General features: G+C 40.7%; 3 protein-coding genes across 3 annotated transcripts; 1 reads left to right on the top strand and 2 right to left on the bottom strand.

Moving 5' to 3' along the window:
• Positions 1–365: 365 nt before the first annotated feature.
• Positions 366–3,184, bottom strand: LOC106918797 (UAP56-interacting factor). Its single transcript, XM_014988813.2, has 9 exons — positions 2,978–3,184; positions 2,725–2,850; positions 2,479–2,642; positions 1,771–1,931; positions 1,619–1,691; positions 1,473–1,528; positions 1,233–1,307; positions 1,001–1,127; positions 366–898 (listed from the first exon to the last, which is right to left on the bottom strand). The coding sequence occupies exons 1-9, from the start codon at positions 3,048–3,050 to the stop codon at positions 797–799; spliced, it is 957 nt and encodes a 318-aa protein (XP_014844299.1). The 5' UTR covers positions 3,051–3,184; the 3' UTR covers positions 366–796.
• Positions 3,185–4,422: 1,238 nt separating this feature from the next.
• On the top strand, positions 4,423–10,311 carry cpdp (CPD photolyase). Its single transcript, XM_014988809.2, has 10 exons — positions 4,423–4,617; positions 4,814–5,166; positions 5,258–5,406; positions 6,515–6,697; positions 7,373–7,531; positions 7,908–8,106; positions 8,232–8,384; positions 8,510–8,631; positions 9,553–9,712; positions 9,788–10,311. Exons 1-10 carry the CDS (start codon positions 4,595–4,597, stop codon positions 9,934–9,936), a joined length of 1,650 nt encoding a protein of 549 aa, XP_014844295.2. The 5' UTR covers positions 4,423–4,594; the 3' UTR covers positions 9,937–10,311.
• Positions 10,312–15,490: 5,179 nt separating this feature from the next.
• LOC106918791 (neuromedin-U receptor 1-like) lies at positions 15,491–18,916 on the bottom strand. The gene is made up of 3 exons (XM_014988804.2): positions 18,216–18,916; positions 17,020–17,256; positions 15,491–16,205 (listed from the first exon to the last, which is right to left on the bottom strand). The coding sequence occupies exons 1-3, from the start codon at positions 18,901–18,903 to the stop codon at positions 15,895–15,897; spliced, it is 1,236 nt and encodes a 411-aa protein (XP_014844290.1). The 5' UTR covers positions 18,904–18,916; the 3' UTR covers positions 15,491–15,894.
• Positions 18,917–21,559: the final 2,643 nt, after the last annotated feature.

Consider the following 21,559-nt stretch of genomic DNA (forward strand, 5'->3'; position numbering starts at 1 on the left):
TTAGCTGGTAAGTCTTATCAGCTGTTAGCTGTTAAGTGACAAGTTGACATTTAATTAGTTTTGATCAGTTAAAGTTACTTTTTCCAGACTGAACTGTTTTTAAAACCCAGTAGCTGCTCTTTGGGACTAAATTATAGTTAAAGTAACTAATCCCAGAGGGAAAGCTCCAAGGAGGCGGGGCTAGGTCCACCCAGGTGTTTTGCATAGCTCAATGGTTGCCACTGGAGATTAGAGAATTTCTTAAACGTAAGACAGAATGAAGGCAACACTCCAGGCATGCTTTCAATAATGGAATAGCATAATATAGAGCTCAAAAATTTTGATTGTTTTTAAATAATACTCAGAATCAGAAGTCATGGTCATGATGCTGTATCAGAATCAATATTTAGACAATCTTTTATTTAAAGAACTTTACAAAACTGGCAGAAAAACGTTCTTTCCCCACACACCAGCCTAGCAAATACATCGTCTTCTCTGAAAACAAAATGCTTTTTAAAAAGTGTTTGTAGTGTTAACAGTTCTGAGTCATAAAGGGGATTAAAAAAAAAGTTTAAAATATTCCCCTGCACTGAGTTGTCACAACACAAAAAGTTGAATACACCGACATCGAGGAGAAAATGGAAGCTTTTTCCAACTGTTCCGGTAACACAGAGCAGCCATGTGAATCCTGCTTATTTGTCCCATCCAGGCTTCCCTCTCAGTGTCATCACAACAACTCGGCACACGTCCCGTTGTTGGGGCGGTGTCGGAGCGGGACGGAGGGTCTTTGGGGCGTCATCTCTTCCTTCACGTCAGGCTAACCCACGGTAACAAACCTGCTGCCCCGGCCGCTCTGCGCCGTGGCGACGCGCCGATCTTTGAGGATGCGGAAACGCTCGTTCAGAGTCATCGACGTTTGCTGAGGAGGCAAAAACAAAAAAATACAGACACTAATGAATGATCAGGGGGGAAAAACAAAATAATAAATCACCTGAAGGAAGACATCCGAACGTCTTCTTACCGGCTTCCCAACGCTGTTGATGTCAAACTGCAGAGGGACTCCTTTAGGGACCTTCTTCTCCTCCGTCTCCACCTTAACCGGAGCCGAGCTGACGGGCGGCGGGTGCAGCGTCCAGGCAGTAGGGGGCCTACGAGCAAGTTAAACACATATGCTGTTGGAGGCAGAGGTGTGTTAAGATACGTTATCCCTCCACAGAACTTTCTACTTCGGAGGAGGTGGCATGAACGCTCACTCTGGTTGAGTTCTGGCTGTCGGGTTGTCAATAGAAACAGTCAGAATTCCACTGCCGGCTGTAGACGTGTGCCACCTAGTGGGCAAGCAGGAGAGCTGCGTCACGGATACAGATATGCATGTTTATTTTCTTTTAATCAATTTATAAGGCATTCATTTTAGATATATGAACTTAAGACTTTTAAGGGACGCCCAGCCTCTCTTTCTAATGGATCCAACCAATCGCACTGAAGACACTTACTGTCGCGTTCTGACTGGAGGAGTGTGAAGGTTTGTCTTCTGTACTTGGGCTTGAACCTGCACAGCACAGCGAGGCAATATTAAACATGTCGCCTTGGGAAACGTCAGGTCTGATTTCATCCACGTCAGCGTTATAACGCAGCGCACCTTGAGCCCTCTGCGGAAAAGGAAGGTGGCCTGGCGAGCCTCTCTCTGCGTCTGCTGGACCGGCGGCAGAGGTCTGCAGAGAGGAAAGCACAAGCTGTGGAAACGCTCCAGAGGGATGAGGCTGTGTCTGAGCGGGGCCCATTGGGTCTCACCGTCGCCGCAGCTGGAACGGTCTCCTAGACGACAACAACAACGCTGCCGCGTTCTGGCCTCTCTGTGGATCGGGCTGCCGGTACGGCCGCCTCGGCACCTCCGGCCTCCTGTACTGGGCCTCCGAGCACTGAATGAAGGGCCTCATCCGCGGACGCGCTTTCTGACGAACGAGGTGAAAAAAAACCAAAAAGACAAAAATACATTTTAATCCATTTAGAGCAGAAAGAAAAAGATCACTTCACAATCAGGAGGAAGACTGCAGACTTCACAGCTGCTTAACAGACACTGATAAAGAATCTGGCTGTTCGATGGTTATTTCTACAGATGTCAGGATTCGACTAGAACCTGCAAAAATCCTGTCCAACGGGGATGAATGGATGAGAAACGGACAATATGACATTCAGTTTTAAGCTGAATCATTCATAGCTTCTATAACCATGTGTTATTTTACTTCACCACCACAGGAAGCTTCATATGCGACGCTCTGTGTTTAGTAAACAATCACTTTCACACTGTACTTCCTGTGGACAGAGGCCTCCTCTCACATTTCCAACTGTGAGAACTTCACTCTGAATGTGTTAACAACACAGAAGGAGTCCAGAATGTCCACTGATGCAGCCTCTGTGTTAAACTGAACCGGAGATTCCCTCTTGGGCATTGAACGCATCATCTGCCGACCTCTCCTCTCCTCTCAGTCTGGGTGTTACCTGGCTGGCTGCTGATCTGTTCAGTACTCCGGCTCGTTTCAGCAGGACGGCGGGCCTCCTGGCCGCCAGTCCGGTGATGACCCCCTGACCCCGCCGCCGACCCACCAGAGGAGGAACCCTCCTGTTTCTTAGCACAGCCGCTCCTCCTCGAGGTGCGCCACCTCCTGGTGAGATGACAATTTGCCCACAGTTGTAATTATTTATAACGGGACCATGCCGCAGTAGCAGGGGAAGGTTAGCTCCCACCTCTCTGTCCTGCTGCTCCGCTCCTGGTTTGACTCAAACGGCCTTTCTGCTTGAACGGTCTGCGGTTCACATTAGCTTGTCTTCTTATCAACTGTTTCTCCTTTTTATTTAGGCGAATTATGTCATCTGTCGAAATGACAACAGCGAGAAATGCCATGTTTATATTTATCCAGACTGCTTGGCTGATGCTATTAAGCAGATGCTAACATAGCAAGGAATCTATTTTTGGTAGTAAAAAAAAGGAGAATGTTACCTAAGGACATATCGACTTTATCGGGAACGGCCGCCATTTCCCTGCGTCTTGTGCTGAAACCACCGTTCTTCATCACTCAAACCAGGACAGCCGCTCCAGAAATGGACCAGCAGCCAGCGGAAGGTTCTGCTGGCTTCTGGAGCTCTGCCACAACAGAGGAACCTCCTCCAGCCGGAACGCCTCCTCTTCTTCTTCGTTTTCTTTTTCCTTTTCTTCTTCTGGTGCTTTTTGACGATTGTAATAAAACTGAAGATTTGCCATACTGCCATCTACTGGTATGGACTGTAGCTCATGATGGTTTCATTTCTAAAACAATAAATAAATAAATAAAATAAAATTAATTAATACAACCTTTATATAATCTGATTTAAAAGAATAATCTTGTTCTTTCTTTCTATCTATCTATCTATCTATCTATCTATCTATCTATCTATCTATCTATCTATCTATCTATCTATCTATCTATCTATCTATCTATCTATCTATCTATCTATCTATCTATCTATCTATCTATCGACATAATATATACTGCTCAAAAAAATAAAGGGAACATTTCACTTTAATTTTGTGTGTGGCTCCAAATCCAGGCCTCCATTGGTTAATAAATTTGATTTCCATTGATGATTTTTGTGTGATTTTGTTGTCAGCACATTCAACTTTGTACAGAACAAAGTATTCAATGAGAATATTTCATTCATTCAGATCTAAGATGTGTTATTTGAGTGTTCCCTTTATTTTTTTGAGCAGTGTATATCCTTATATAAGGATATATTATATCCTTATAATATATCCTTATATTATAAGGATATAATATAACCCTTATATATAATATATCCTTATATTATATATAAGGATATATAATATCCTTATATATATAATATATAAGGATATTATATATCCTTATATATTATATATACATAATATAAGGATATATAATATATCCTTATATTACGTCTATGTATCTACCTATCGCTTCCTTGTGGTTTATTTGTGGATTTTCAAGTGTGTACTGCCACCTACCGCTACAGAGTGGATATGATGGGGATTTAAATCTAAAGTTTTGCGTACAGTCGTTCTGCCTAGGAATTTAATAACTTTGTGTTTTCTATATTCAAAAAGATAAAGAAATTTAACCCTTTTCTAACTTCTTGCACCATTTTTTCTAACATAAGTCTTAAAAGTTTGATTTAGTCATGTGTGATCAAAAATATTAATCTAAATAAGAACGCACTATTTAATCGAACATTCAATTCTTCTGTCTACGGGTCAGATGTCTACGAATTATAAGCCAAAAATGAGTAGGGATATGTAAGTATTTTTACAACTATCTCGCCATACACTACCGATGCCAAGGATTCGAGTAATTACACAATGAGCTTGCCATAAGTCATGGCCACCGGAGATCTTCTCAGAGAGGCATGACGGGACGTGTAGTCAAATCCAATGAAAACAGTGTTACGAAAGCTGTCACCAGCGTGCTCATGTAAGTGGTTGTGTAAAGCGGAGAAGGTTACGTGAGCGGCTGTTTTCTGTTTGCTTCCTTGTCTTTCTTCCATTAAAATGAGCTTCCACGACTGACTGCAGCTAAAAAGGCCGGTCTGAAGGCTTCCGTCGTGTATGCTGCTCCGTGTGTGGAAAAGGTTTGTATTTTTGATGCTGGGCTCTTTGAATGAAAGTTTGGTTCATTAATAGACACATTAACAGCTTGTGCACGTTTTGCCAATTAATGTGTGCGATTTTATTCTTTTCTTTTATTTTAATTTATTTATTTTTTTCAGATTCTTTTGTGTTTGCTCACGAGCGCTTCAAGTTTCCTCTGTGCTTTTCCTTCTTCAGATCTCATCTTCTCACCGCACCGATAACAGCCCCGAGGCTCGCGCGACTCCCCAGTCAGGCTCGCAGACCGACGCTCTTCTTCTTCTCTTCATTCGGCGGAGCCACCATGTCGGAGAAAAAACGCAAGGCGCCGACTGCCGCGGGATGCAAGGAGCCCAGCGCCAAGCAGCCGAAGCTGGAGAAGGCGGAGAAAGCCGCGGGCTGGCTGCAGAGCCTGGTGAAGCAGCAGAGGGAGGACAAGAAGGACATTAAGTTGAACGAGAAGCGCCAGCGGTTTCTCACCGACACGAAGAAGATCAAGCAGGGCTCGGAGGGGGTGCTGTACTGGATGCAGAGAGACCAGAGGGTGCAAGGTGACAATATGCCACACACAACAAACTGCCAGACTCATGAGGACGTGTATTCTACTGTATGTTTCACTTCTCCTATCCAACCCTAATAAAGATAACTGGGCCCTGATCCGTGCGCAGCAGCTGGCTGCAAAGGAAGAGCTCCCCCTGCATTTGTGTTTCTGTCTGGTGGTCCCGAAATCGGAGCTGTCCACACTGAGACATTACGCTTTTCTGCTGAAGGGACTGCAAGAAGTCGCAAAGGTATCACTTTGATTGTGTGTTTTCACAAAATATATATAAAACGAGTAAAACATTTAGTTGGCTCAAGATGCTTAAAACAAGAAAAAATAGTTCAAATTAACCAAATATTTTAGCAGGACGAATTTCATTTCATTTTCACTAAATCGGCCCAGAATGAGAAATTCTAACTTTTTTTCGACTTGTAAAGGCAGCAGTAAACATTGCATATTTATCCATAGAGTTCATCTATGCATGCTCAAAGATATTCGTACACCCTCTGTAATATTCAGCCTTATAGTCAGTAAAGATAATTTGCGGTGGTGTATCAGCATCATCCTTGTATTAGGAAAGGAGCTCCTGGTCCTGAAATTTGCAGCTATCTGCTTAAATACAAAGTGTGATTGTCGCAATATTAAACTTTCAAACTTGATTTGATGCTAAGAAAAATAATCAATACCATTTTTGATACAGTGACAACATTTTTTTGAATGCACTGCATATTTTTAAGATGAGATTTTAAAAAATCAATTACAGCATGACAGTATTTTAACTTGGTTGCATCCAAAACCAATAAATTAAGCTCTTGTTTATAAAAGTATATAATTTGAAAATATCACTTCCCTGTTTGGCAAAAACAGTAGACAAGATAACACATACTATAGGTGCTAATGTCTAATAATAGTAATTACAGTGCAGTATTGCTTTCTTACATAGTAAATTTGTCCCTTACTCTACAATTTCTTATTCTGTTTATATAAATAAGTATGTGATATATTTAAATTTCAGTGATATTCTAAAACACTGAAGTGCATGCAAAAAAAAAAAACAAACAAACCAGGAAGAGGCAAACACTTTTCCAGCCCACTCTAAAACAGGCTGACATTAACGAGCCCAACTTTAACCCCACTGAAAATGTTTGGACTGTGATCTGAACCAGGAAACAGACGGCTGCTTTCACACTTCCTCCGTCCTACTAACCACAGCAGTTTATGTAACTGAGTTAAACCTGTTGCCAGTGAACACACCTTTGGAAGAGTCAGTTGTTTGGCGTTTTAATCAAAAGCTGCATGTGGCAGGTTGTTGAGGAACGGTGAGTTTCAGCCTGGCTCTCCTGTCTGCGTCCCAACAGGACTGCAAGCAGCTGAACATCCAGTTCCACCTGCTGCGCGGGGCTCCGGGAGAAGTGCTGCCCGGCTTCGTGTCGGATCGCGCTTTGGGCGCCGTGGTGACCGACTTCTCCCCGCTCAGAGAGCCTCAGCAGTGGCTGAACGACGTCAAAAAGAAGCTTTCCGAGGACATCCCCCTCATACAGGTTGGAAGAGCTGAGCACACAGAAAATAACTCACAGCAACTCACACAACTTTGACGTGTCGAAGCTACAAACTTTAATGCTTTTACTGTGATTTTAATAATATAGAGCAACACAAAGTGTGTAACTGTTCAGTGGAAGGAAAGCGGTTAATTGTTTTATTTTTTTCCAGGACATAAAAATCTTATAGAACGTTCAATAATTTCACAGAATTCCCATCCAGAACCGCACTGCATTCTGGGGGATGTAGGCACAGTAAAGGCTTTTGCCGCTCAACCTCTCTCAGCCAGCTAAGCTAGGTTGGTGGCATAAATTAATTGGCTCTGGTTACCTAGCAACAACCTGTTGAGTAACTTGTTTGGATAAAACAGGAAAGGTCATGGCAGCAGTTCGGCAGTATTTCGAAGCAAAAAAAAAAAAACAACTAATCAACAGTTATCAATATCGACTGATATGAAACACTTATATTGTGATGCATTTTTCAGCCATATGGTCCAGAGCAACGTCTTCCATCGTCTGCTGTGTCCCTGTGTGATTTGTGGCCACGCATGCACACCTGATTTTTATGTTTTCATTGGAAACAAAAATGACTATGTATTCCTTTCATACCACGTCGCAATTATTCTTTACTTTGTGTTGAACTACGGTATAAAATAAGCTACATTTGTATTTTGACAGGTTGATGCCCATAATATTGTTCCCTGCTGGGTAGCTTCACCCAAGCTGGAGTACTCTGCCAGAACCATCAGAGGAAAAATCACCAACCTTCTGCCTGAGTTCCTCACTGATTTTCCTCCTGTAGAGAAACACCAACACACTGCCACGAGAACAGCCAAAGTAAGTTCACATAAATTTATGAAATATATTCTTAATATTTGTGCATATAAAATAGCAAAATACTGCTTAAAAGTATGGAAACGCTGTGGAAATACCAGCAGATAGATTTTTCACTTCCAGTATCTGAGGTTCAGTATCGGCCGATTCCTATCCGATACAGAAAAACAGCTGAACTGACTTAAAACACAATTCTTATATTTAACCAAAGAGACATAAATTTACTGAATTACAAATTAATTTGATATCTGCACAATTAAACACACCAGCAGCTTCACAAGCTACAAACATGTAAAAACAAATATTATCTGTTCAGTCAGTTCAATTAGGAGTAGAACGCCCAAAGCTGCTTTGACTTGACCGGTTTGCTCTGCCTCAGCCTGTAGACTGGGAGCAGACCCTGGCCTCCCTGGACGTTGACAGGACAGTAGGGGAGCCTCAGTGGGCCAAGCCCGGCTCAGAAGCCGGCATGGCCATGCTGGAGTCCTTCATCGATGTCCGCCTGAAGCTGTTCGCCACCCAGCGCAACGACCCCAACATGGCCGCCCTCAGCCAGCTCTCCCCGTGGATCCGCTTCGGTAGGCAAGAGATGTTTCCGTTAGATCTTCACCGATCTCACCAAAGCCTCACCAAAGTCTGATGTCCTTCTCCTCGTTTCACCCGACTCCGACTACATACGTTTCTGTGCCCCTCCTCTGATCAGGCCAGCTTTCAGCCCAGCGTGTGGCGCTGCAGGTCCGGCGCTGCGGGAAAAACGCCAGCGAGTCTGTGGCCGCCTTCATCGAGGAGCTGGTGGTGCGCCGGGAGCTGACCGACAACTTCTGCTTCTACAACGAGAAATACGACAAAGTGGAAGGTCAGTAGGATGGGGGGGAGAGGGGTCTCGTTAGAAGTGGTGCAGCAGACATTTCTCCGAATGAATTTAGTAAAAATGAACTCAAGTTTTCTGTTATGATCTTGGATTGTGGCTGTGGCCTCTAGGTGCTTATGAGTGGGCCCAGAAGACCCTGAAGGACCATGCCAAAGACAAGAGGGAGTTCATTTACACCCGGGAGCAGCTGGAGAAAGCACAAACACACGACAAGCTGTGGAACGGAGCTCAGGTATGATAAAATCCACATTAAATATATGAGGCATCCAGAATCATTTTTGTAATTTTTTGTATTAACCCTAAAGCGTTAATCACAAACATTAGTTCTACTAAAGCAAAAACCAAACACCATCACGGTTGGCAGCAGAAGCTTTTGCTAAAGCACAACACCAGTACAGTATTTAACAGGAGCTATTGCTATATTACTATACTAATTAACATGGTATTTAGTAGAAGCTAATGCTAAAGCTATTACATCTGCCCTTGAAAGACTACAACCCTAGAGGACCAATTTAGTTTTGACATAATGTACATATTTTATGTACATTATGTCAAAATGATTGTACATAGAATATGTACATTCATTAACATTAAATACAAGATAAACATTGTATTTAATGTTTATCTACTGTCCGTGTTTTATTTTGGTCTCTATATTGAAATAAAGAGAGAGAGCATGAGGAGAGGAAATGGAACTGCTACATAAACACTTCAAAATAAGAGCATGAATATAAACGTCTAACTCAGTGTTTCTCAGCCCTGGTCCTCAGCCCCCCTGCTCTGCATGTTTTAGATGTGCCTCTGTTCCAGAACAGCTGATTCAAATCATTGCATGACCATCAAGTACTGCAGAAGCCTGTTAATCACCCAGAGATACAATTCAGGTGTGTGGCAGAAGGGAAATACCTAAAGCATGCAGGACAGGGGGGCGGTGAGGACCAGGGTTGAGAAACACTGGCCTAACTACTTTCAGAATTTTTAACAGTCGATAACTAAAACTTCAACACAGATGTTGAAATTTATTCAACTAAGAGTTTCCAAACAGCATAGATGAAGCAGACAGAAGAAGTAGTGTATAATTGTGAAGGGGAATATGTGATTTTTAGCATTTCTTTTTTATCTTTTATTTGAACTAAACTTGTTTCCCCATCAGTACCAGATGGTAGCGGAGGGGAAGATGCACGGCTTCTTGAGGATGTACTGGGCCAAGAAAATCCTGGAGTGGACCCGCTCGCCAGAGGAGGCGCTCTCCATCGCGCTGTACCTGAACGACCGCTACGAGCTGGACGGTCAGGACCCCAACGGCTTCGTCGGTGAGAAAAAGCAGGAGCGTCGTTACAGGTCGAGACTTCTTGTTTCTCGTGTTCTCACTCTCTCTTCCTCCGCAGGTTGCATGTGGTCCATCTGCGGCATCCACGACCAGGGCTGGGCGGAGAGGCCAGTCTTCGGGAAGATCCGCTACATGAACTACAAAGGCTGCCTCCGGAAATTCAACGTAGCTCAGTTTGAGAGGAAGTACTGTCCCAAAAAGGCCTGAAGCATGGTGCGCTTGAAAGAATGTAGAGGAAATGTTTGATAAGCTCCATCTCTTACATCTTCCCTCAGGGAGCGTTTTTTAATGTCTTTTTATGCTGTGGATGTTTATTCTTGTCTCTGAAGACATCCAATATGTTATGTTGGGCCTTTATTTCCTTTATTTTCTTTTAAACGCCACCAGCTGATACAAACTGTTTTGCAGGATGTTTTTTTTATATACATATTAATTTTATATGTTTTAGAAACCTGTTTCTGCATTGTTTTGATGCTCATGCCTTTGGAGTCACTGTTACAGCTCTCCTGTGTCTCTTTTTTAATCTATATTTTTTGGCCTGTGTGATTCTGTTTGCCATAAACAGATCAACTACAGAGAGAAGTTTGTGTTTATGTGTTAATTTCTCTGTTCTTACTGTAATTAATCAAGAACTGCAACATCACAGATTCTTAGTTGAGAGTTTATTCCCAACCAAGTTAATTCTTCTAGTACTTAAATGCAAATTGAAAAATACTGTTTTGATCCCAAAGGGAAATTAGACACTGTGGTAACTCCTATTAATTAAAAATTATTCAGTTACAGTAGATGATGATGGCTGTGGGTAGGAAAGATTGCCTGTAGTCTGTTTTCTTCTTCTCTGATATTGTTCCTCTGCAGTTTATTCTCCAGCTTCCTCCCGTTCTCCTCAAAAACTCCCTGTCTTGTTCCTTAAAGGCTTTTCTTTTTTCTTGTTTAAAAGTGATCCAGGGTTTATTATTAGGGAAACGTCTCTCGGTTCTGGTGGGGATGGTGTTGTCCACACAGAGGTTTAGTTGGTCACACACTCAGTCCTCAGTTGTTGACGTTCTGTCCTCTGGCTGGCAAAGAGCGATCCGATCTGTTGCTTCTTCAGCTTCCTGTGACCTCTTTAAGAACAGGGATACAAGTAGCATATATGCACCTTGTTACCTTTGTGTTTTCTAAATGTCAGTCCCAACCAACAGCATTGATTTTTAATTAAAAATTTTTTTTTTACGAACATAAAAAACCGGCAGCAGCAATTAATGGGCGAAAAAAAACCTCCTTCATCAAACACAAACTGATATGAAACTGTGTGTCTATATAAGGAATCCTGTTTGAGTCCAATTAGGGAGTGAGCTTTCATTCAGCTCACATGTAATTAAAGAAAACAACACCCTCTCCAGTCCAGCCTAATTATCTGCACTCTTAGCAGAGGATAAAAACCGTCTCTAAAGGAGGCGCTGCAACTCAAACCAGTTTCCTAATTAAAATATGAATCCCCTCATGTTCCCCTTGTTTCAGAGGAAAAAACTGCATATTCTCTATAGATATTTTTTAAATATTAAACTCATTGAAGCTGGGGAATCTATAGTTTTATAGAACCTCTGTCTAGAGTTGAGGGATTAAAGGTGATGCTTTAATCCTTCTGGTACCCTGTTGGCACTGCTGAAGTAAATGTTCAATTAATATTTGGACATGACTCTTATAATTTGTCTCATTTTTAATATCTGGTCTCCTGAAGAAATATACTTTTTAAGCTTTTGCTCTGAAAGAGGCAGTATTATGTTGTCCAGTAGAGTAGAATCACTTAATAGCACAATCAAATAACTGTTAGCTTTAGTTGTTGTAAAAATTATGTACATGTCAAATATGTCTTGAAGAAATTTGACTTCGTAATTTTAATATCTTGAACTCGGGCCTCTGCTTGAGAAACTCCTGCTCTTTTTGAAACTTCGCCTTCAGGAAGTCATCACAACATCGATTGACCCTTTTACAACGTTTTTACCAGTGTTTCACTGAGAAGTAGCTCATATAATGAGCTCAGCTGATGTGCAGTTCCGCAACGTTATTTGCTAATTTCTGCTGGCTAGTCTGAAGGATCAGAGTGGGGGAGTCACGGGGAAGAGATGCTCTGTGAGGTGTCAGGTTGGAAACACCGTCCTTGAAACCAGACATTATATTGTAATATTTCTATGTCCAGGGACATGAAAACATAAAGGAAAAAATACGGCTGATTCTTATTTTCACAAGAGTTCATCTTTAAATTTTTGTGCAGTTTTGTTCAGATGGACAACTCAAGGTTGTGTTTGTAGCAGACACAGAGCACATCTGACTAGCTTCCATCACTGATTTACTTTTCCAACAATATCACGCTGATAAAAGCCGGTAAGGGAAATATTACCTATAATAACTTTATGACTTTCTTAGAAAACTTAACAATACTTACTTTAAAAAGTTCTGTGAAGTGTCTTAAGTGTCTTAAATGTCAACATTACATTTCAACTCAAAAATATTAATTAAACCCAAATAAAATGCAGAGAATTAACAGCAGTTTGAATGGTTAAATGAACAGCTAACTGCTTGTTCAATCTCTATCCTCAGATCTACCATAAAGCAAATCATTTCGTCCTACTGGCGAAAGGATCTAATCTCCCGTATCTGTCATGTCTTCAGGGTGGTTTTGCATCATCGCCTCCAAAATGATTACTCTGGTGTGAAATGAACACACCAGCCTTTCCATACCCAGCTCTACAGCTGCTTTCATACATTTGGTCTGTAATTTGACCATTTCAGCAAGTTTTCTTGAAGTTTCTAAATCCAAGCTGAAATACTCATCAGAGTACGTCATTATGATGACTCTGAATCGCTCTTCCGCTTGTGACGAATGAAATCCAGCAACCGTTACGACCGAGATAATCTGCACATCCTCCGACCCGCTGCTTACGTTTCGCTGGGTTGATGTTTCACATCAAGGTTTTTTTTATTTTATTTTTTTTATTGTTTCCAGCTCTGGACTTTTACGGCTTTCGGCTCAAAGACGTTCCCAGATCCTCCTGCGGAAGTGAAATGAAGCAGATTACACATTTCATTTGGCCTGGCTTCTTTAATTTTCACGGCACCATTCTGCTCACACACACATACTCCCCCCTGATACTTGCTGTAAATGGCGCTGTCTGCTTGAGTGAATGCCATTACTTGGGTGATACAGAGACACGGTGTTTTAAATAGGTCAATTTGCAGAGCCAATATATGTGAGCAGTGTGTTCTAGCCTCGTTACAGGGGTGGAAACTGGGGAGAGATTGGTCTTCATTAGCGTTGCTGTGGCACACCCATAATGCTGCATCATTACGAAACCATTTGTCACCACTCAGTAGCTGGATAATCTTTGTCTATGCTCTCATCTGACATCATCTATGCATTTCATTTCATCCTTTCCATACTGTATGACCAATTTTCCTCATTCTTTTTTCCATCCAGAGGATCTGCTTTTCCTCTTCACAGTTCGTCATCTGCTTCTTTCAGGAGACATCACGGCAGAGGAGCTCCTGGCAGATCTCATTACTCAAACAGGGTGGCCAGCAACTTGAACTGGGACGTGTACAAGAGACGTTTGTGTACCATTCTGAAGCTCAGTGAGCGCACCGACTTCCGAGTTACACCAAATAATAAGGATTAATGGAACATAAAACCAACAGCACTGGTGGAAAACAATTTCCAAATTAGGGACAATGTATCCTATACTGAACATCCTCAACATTTTATGCAACATAAAGGTAATAAAATGCTTCTATAGGTGTTGAACATAAAATGTTTAACGTCTTATGATGTTGTTCGACATAAGAAAAATTGTTCACCAAATCAAGCACATGTGCTATGAGAGAAGTGGTTTTATAATTCACTTCCTCAAAAATATAAAAGAATGAACTTCTGACAAAAAAAACGTTACAAATTGTTGACCTTTTTCCTTTTAGTATAGTTAATTCAGAAGTAGAAACTTCACATTTATGTAATTACAATAATAAACCTTAACTGTGTGTAAAATAAAACTGTTGACTTTTGGTGTGATTACAAAAAGTGTAATCGTCTTTTTGTATTGCGTAACAAAAAAAAAAAACATGATAAAAAATGAATTAAATTGAATTGAATGGAAAATAACAGATTGTTTCATCATGCAAAATAGATTTTGGATTACAAATTCAAAGAAGCTGCTTTATTTTGGGGTTTTTGTTAGGGCGGGTCGTTTCTGACCTGTAGGATAAGGGGAGTAAATAGAATGTTAAGATCCTACAAAGGTTAAGAGACGGGGTCCTTTGGACCCTGTCAGCTTTTCTCCCCTGTCTGCAGTCCTGCGGTGTTGCACTGACCCGCGTGCGCTTTTAGGAGTATTTTTTGTGTGGTTTCGAGAACTGAAAGTCCACTCCACTGGCCAAAAATATGGGCAGGCAAAGTGAGGATATGTGACTAAAAAAAAAAAAAACACTCCAATACTGTGGTGTCAGCCATATTGATAGTAACATTACGGTGAGTTTTGCAATTCGATGAGTGGCTCTTAAAAACGACAGGCACATTAACAAATGAATTCACTTCTCTTACTTCACTTATCTGACTTTATTTGTCATATTTTATTTATACAGTTTCATTTTCAGCAAGAGGGTGTGAATGGTGACACTTATAAGGTTCACATCATATGTTGTGTGGACGACACAAAACAGCTGCACACCTAAAAGAACTCGGTTTAAAGTGAATTATTTTCCTGATTAAGTGTAATTTTACTGATAATCTAAATATTGACAGCAACATGTTTTCTCAATAGTCCTGTGGTTTAATGTGGTTTGATTTTTTTTGTAAAAAAAAAAAAAAAAAATAGATGTACAGATCCAAAAATTGAAGAAAAAAAAGAAGAGGTTGAAAGTGGTAACACTGAAGGAGCTGTAGTCCAGTAGAGCTCAAAGACAAAATTCACCCCAAATCTTACTGGAGAATGTTTTTATGATCCACAGCCAAACATTTGGCTGATAATTTCAAAAGATAAAGTTGGCACAAAAACATCACCAAGAACACGTGAAGGTGGCAGCACGATTACTTTAGTTCAGATGGAACCCAGGTTTATGTCAAGGCGGATGGATCTCTGAATAGTTCCCGTCTATTTTGGCCAAAACGCCGGGTTTTATTTTCCACTGTCCCGGTGAATCCCAGCATGCATCCAAAGCAACAAACCAACCAGTGCGTGAGAAGAAAAGCCGCTTTGAAATGGAGAACGTTCACAAGGCAGTGAATAAAACAACAAAGTCAAGATGTCGGATGTTAATAGACTCTCACTTCTTTTGGTGCCGTTTGTAAAGTTAATTTTTAAGTCAAAAATCAATACCAAATATTTGGGTGCCAATTATTTTGCCTGTCTGTCAAAAGAAAGAAAAAAAAATACTTTTCACTTTTCAAACTCATATTTTCACTAAGTTAACTATTCATTCATTTATAAATTTTTATGTTGGAGCAAAAATATTTAGCCCTGAAGCTATATTTAAATATTTCACTCACTAACTAAATATTCAGCAAAAATATTTAGCTTGCTAGATAATTTTTTTGTTTGGAGTTAAATATTTAGCTTGGGGTTTAATATTTAACTCGCCAATTACATATTTAGTTTGAAACAGTAACACTTGTAAATGAATTAAAACATGACTTTGGAAAATGAAGCTCCATTTTTTTTGCTCCTATGACATAAAATAAGTGTTAATTATATATCCTAAAAGGTGTGCAGGTTTTAATGTTTTTATCTTTTTTTTTTTCAAAAATCTCTTTACTACTGTTTATTCAATGTCACATGCTGGGTTTTTTCTTATTATGTAAAGCATAATTGCTGCTGAAATGTGGTATACAAATAAAATTTGATTGATTGATTAAAGAGAGTCTTCAGGTTTTCTGCCTATAGGTTACAGCTTTGATGCTTATAATAGAATTTCTTTTTTAAAGCTCTGGTGGTGCAATGAACAGATTTCCCCCCATTTGGATCCATCATGACATCGGTGGTCAGCCCAGAATCCTCCAGAGGAGTTCGGTGCTCATTAAATTACCATATACACGAACGCCGTGACTCCTATTACACCCCGTTGCTTTTTTTTTTTTTTTTTTTTTTTTTTTTCAGTTACTTCTTTTGCCAATTTATGTCTGACAACTTTCCGCTAAGTCCATTTCTTGCTGCTGTGCGCTTCCTCGCTCGAGGTGCCGCGCTGGCTCTTCTTGAAGTGCGAACGCGCCGGGCAGCCTCTGGCGTGGCACGTGATGTGGCCGAACCGCTCCCTGAACCGCGTCGACATCAGGTTGTAGAGGATGGGGTTGACGGCAGAGCTCAGGTAGAAGCAGACGCCGGAGACGATGTGGACGCCCTCGAAGATCATCAGGTGCCGAGCGGACGACGGGTCGATGTAGCTCCACATCAGGCGGTCCACGTGGAAGGGAGCCCAGCAGAGGCTGAAGACCACAACCAGCACGCCTGGAGGACACCGAGTGGGTAAATTAGGACAACATTGGCCAAGAGACGTTTTCTTTTGTGTTGCCTCGCAAAACTGTTGCACTCCCTCGCAATAAATTAGTAAATACTCCCTGATTTATTTTGTATGCAGTCATAGCGATGACGGATGTTGATTTAAAAGTGCAAATACCTTCAAGCGGCCTCAGTGAAAACATTGTTTCTACATTCTTTGACTCTTTGGTGCATAAACTGTCTGAAAGTCGATCTATTAACCGCTTGTTCATGTTTGTTTGTGCGGTGGAGACATTTAATAATCAACACAAAAAGACACAATACAAACTGTTACCCCACAGAAATGACTCAGTATAGTCCATGTGGTTCGGATGTATTTTTTTTTTCTTTCCTTCTCACGCAAAGTTTCTGTTTATTGAGAGGGATGGAAAGCCCATGACTGACCTGTTTTGCTTTTGAATGTAGCACATAAATTTATGGTGCATTCGTATCATAAAGAAAAAGATAAAAAAAATTAAAAAAAAACTTGAAATGAGATTTTAACATGCATGAAAAAAAAAACTACAAAAACCTTATATTGTAGCAGGAAGACTTTCATAACTCAAGATGCCAAATCATCTGACTAGATTGTTGTGAGGGAACACAAAACCTATTGCGTGGGAATCCGATAATTTTGCAACTAAGGCAAAAGAAAAACAATTTCCTCATGTCCACTAGGGGGCTCTGTAAAACTAAACAGCAAACATCACTTAAAATGTCACATTTTTTTCATTTGCTAAGTAACTTAGTGAAAAACATACAAACAAACAAAAAAACCACATACAGAGCATCTTGGTGACTTGCAGGTTGCGCTTGCTCAGCCTCTGCCTGTGGGATCTGGATAAGGAGTCGGGTCCAAGGCTGTCACCATTAGCTGCCACCGTGTTCCTGACCTTCTCCCTGTGCAGCTGCAGGCCAATGAGCAGGTAAAGGATGCTGATGATCAGCAAAGGGAGCGCAAAGAAGACCAAGGTGGAGATCAGGATGATCATGTTGTACATCCAGGCAGGCTTGACCAGATCTAGAGACAGAGAGGCAACGGTGAGAAATAGCAGATTGGCTAAGATCACAAGATCACGCATGGAGGCATCATAGGATTAAAACTTTATTCAGAAGCAGAAATATCAGATTTTAAAACTCAATAAATAGCATGAAGAATGCTACTGCCTTTTAGTTGTGCCTCAAACTATCAACCCTTTCCACATGACATTGCGCTCTTCAGAAAGCGGCCCACTCCGCAAGGATGGACGTCAAAACAACCTATGTGCTCCTGTAAACCTTGCCAACAAACATTCAGCTGGTCTGTTGAGGTTGATTTTACTGTAAAAATGGTCATAGAGCGCTGCACAAACAGACTATGATGCAATGCAAATTCGTCTTTTTGTGGAAACCTTCTGATGAGTCAAGAAGAAAGCAGCCATCAATTGTAAGAACTGGCAGTTTCTGGTGTTTTGGTGGATTTGCAGGAAACATCTTTTACAAAGTCAGAAGATTAACGTACATATACTTCATAAGTATGTAAGGTTAGCATGTAATCAAATTTTGCATTATGGCTAAGGTACTCATCTAATCATTAGTAACCATGGAGAAAATGTCACACCATCATGTAGCCTATATCATGGATAAAAAAAAAGGTAAGCATCTAGATTTTTGTACACTTTTAAGGAGAAACGCTCTTAATGACATAGTGGTATAAATTATGTAATGTTAAGTCAGGCAAGGTCGGCAATTTGATCAAATCAAAAAATACATTCAGAGCAGGTGTGCTAAGCTAACTATTTCCAACTTTTGTAAATACTAGATGTGCTACTGCCATAGATAAGCTAGCTTGAACATGTAGAAACCAAAACAACTTGGAAAAACAATCACAGTGGCTCTCTTCAATACTGCTGTCCTTCACTTATCACATCCATCATGGCGCCTTCATAGAGCCAATAGGGTGTTAATGATGAACGAATGGGTTTGACATTCAGTACGTACTACAAATGGCAGATCGGGGAAACTCTCGTCCAAACCGTGGAGGAAGCACCACTATCCCGTGCAAGCTGGCGTTCGGCACGGCACACAGCATGGACAGCCCCCACAGCACTAAGATGACCCTCTTGACGTGAGCTCGTGTTGCCAGGTACTTGACCTTGAGGGGGTGCACCACCGCCACATAACGTTCCACACTGAGGGCCGTAACGTTGAGGATGGAGGCGAAGCAGACCGTCTCAAACAGAAAGATTTTGAAGTAGCATCCCCCCTCCCCGAGCAGGAAGGGGTAGTTCTGTTGCATCTCATAGAGCTCCAGCGGCATGCCAAGCAGCAGCACCAGCAGGTCCGAGACGGCCAGGCTGAGCAGGTAGTAGTTGGTGGGGGTCTGCATCACCTTGTAGCGCAAAATTACAGTGCAGGTCAAGGAGTTTCCCAGAACACCCACCATGAAAATGACCAGGTAGGTGATACACACAGGAAGAAACCTGGGAGACTTAGCTGGCCCCAGTTGCAGAGTTAGGTACTCCTCCTCACTCAAACACATTTCCCTCACATCTTGTTCAGTCGCACTGGCCAAGACCCAAGAGATGTTCATTCCACACATCACAGCAATCTCCGGGCAGCCCATGTCATTGAAGACCGTGGCAGCGGTCCTGACAAGAGCAGCGAGAGAGCAGTTCAGCTCTGACATCTTGGCAGCTGCAGGTGGGTCTTTCACTTATTAAGTCTGAAGGGAGAAAAGAGAAAGAAGACATTTTTGACTGTCAATCATCAAAACTTTATAGATTGTTCAATTCATTCAATGCAAAGTACATTGTCTCCATTGGCTTGTCTCCAGGAGACACTAGCTGCGTTTCCATTACAAATACACACAAATCTTTGTCGAAAAAAAATCACAATTTTGCAATTGGGGGGTTAATAACATCATTACAACAACAAATTTAGGTAAAAGATTAAAACTTTCCACAATTCAATATTTACAATTTTCAATGAATGGTAGACCACAAAGTCCAGTTACAATATTTACTGTTTACTATATGTCCACATGACGTCCACATGGCACAACAGGCTCAGCAGACAGAAAATAACATTATAACAAACTTGTTATCATTTGCCATGATAATGGCAAATGATAATGATGGATTGGCACCTATCAGGTGCTTAAAACCCTATTTATGGGTTTTACGCACTATCCTCCTCTGTCTACTGACTGAGGGGATGGACTCACCTGACTGTCATGTATAACCCTCTCTCTATTTTCACATAATGGTATGATCCCATTCTCTCACACATGATTGGCCACAAAACTGCCATGCTAATCAAAACAAAGTTCCACTGAGCAGAGCCACTGAAAGAGTGAGAGCTGAACAGCGTAAGGGGAAAGAAAAGCGGATAGGCTCCCCTCCTCTCGCTCTCCGTGGCGTCCTCGCTGCACTGCTGTATATGTAGTCCCGTCGTTTTTATGAGTTTTGTAATTCTAACCAGAAACATTCTCGTTTTAACGAGCTTTGTAACTCGTGATAGTGAGAAACCTTTTCCCTTTAATGGATTACTGCACCTGAATTTATTACAAGGCTCTGTCGGTTTAATGTTTCCATAGGAGGAACTGTTTGCTTTAGCAAAAGACTCCATTTAAATTTTACGTGGCAGACTTATTACAAACACAATTAAAAGTAGTGTTGTCCATTTATTCACTAAAAGTATAGCAGTATTTACATAGTGTTACTTTATAAGTACAATCATCTTTTTATTGTATTTATTTATATTTATTATCTTGTTGTGTTCTTAGTTTATAATGTGTTTTTTTTATTGTACATCATGAATGACAATCATCTGTAAGTCCTGGTCCTCTGCTCTGTGCGTAGAGAAGCAGATGAAGCAAGTCGGTTTTCATCCTCCATCTGGAAGCTCAGCAGATCTTTTCTGTCTTGAACGACTGGAAAAGCTGAAACTTGCTCAGGGATCGACACTCGATGTTTGAGAATCCCGTCATATTCGGCGCCTCTCCCTGTTTCTCCGATTAGAAAGCTGCTTATCTGATTTTCATTTCCGTATCGTTATCAGCCGAACACAGTACTGAATGATATATGAACTGGAAATGTGTTTTTCTTTATTGTAATTGACTTCTTAATAAAAAATTAAAAAAAATAGCTCATAGATAAAATACTTATATCCTAATTGGTATGCTGATCTGAACATGCTGGATGGTAGAAATTCCTTTTTTGCTCAAAATATTTGCAACATCGTCCATATCAGCTGCTTTTGCGACTTGCTTGTAGATCATCTCTATTTTTAACCAGTAGAACCGGATATTCCCACAGGGACCAGCTGCTAAACCCTCTGGATGCAAAAATTGGCCTTTTAAACATTGTAAAAATATCAAATATGACATACTGTGCTTTAAATCTAAATTTTCAATTAAAACATTTAAAACCAAATCATTCTTGTGATCCTGACATCGCCACATAACCTGCTTCTATTTTACCTGAATCCAGGCGAGAGAAAAAAATAGTCACTGTTTAATCATTTTATTTAAATAATCCTCGACTTTCTAAAACTTTGGATATCTAAGATTAATACATGATTTATTTAAATCATGTCAAATTCAATAATTCTGCTATCTTGTGCCATGCTAATATTATATCTGTAAAAATTATACGTTGCTCTAATTTGCTTTTAACTAACCCTAATACTAATCACCACTTCAATAAGAGCAAATTGTTGCTTCCAGACCTCCTGTAACTTGTATTTATTTAAAGCAGTAACATTTAGATAAAAGCCACTTCAACCAGGTGATTAATTTAAAGGAAAATAGAATATGTTCAACAACTTCATGTCATTTTTAGCTGTAAAGGTCCAATAATGCTGTTAGGATTCACATAAAATAAAAGTTCAGTTTCATTAAAAAACAAAAAACAAAACCCTTGTTATTGAAATGCTGTCAAATCGATCTCTTTTAAGAATTTGTGTTCCACGCAGTAAAGGCTCCAGGAGAAGCGTTTGTTTGGATTTCCCACAGTGGATTTGTATATAACCCACTCAGCATGCCGCAGTCATTGAGATTAATGTGAGGAAGAAAATAAAATAAACTCACCTCCAGGTTGAGGATCCTGTTGCAAAATGAGGAAAGATACTTTGGAAGGAAATGTTACTCCAGGTTCTTTTTTCTATTCCTTGTTTCTTTACGTTACTTTTAAATCTGGACTGGTCTGGTGCTTTGATTTCCCGTATTTGATGGCCGATGTTCAGCCCACCTCCTTTTCTTTTCTCTCTCTCTCTCTCTCTCTCCTGCTCCTACTAACTAAGCAGAAAATCTCGTTTGTTTCAATCACTATCCTCCTTTTTTC

This window comes from Poecilia mexicana, unplaced genomic scaffold (assembly GCF_051168715.1).
Source record: "Poecilia mexicana isolate PSO_F unplaced genomic scaffold, ASM5116871v1 scaffold_17, whole genome shotgun sequence".
Lineage (NCBI taxonomy): Eukaryota > Metazoa > Chordata > Actinopteri > Cyprinodontiformes > Poeciliidae > Poecilia > Poecilia mexicana.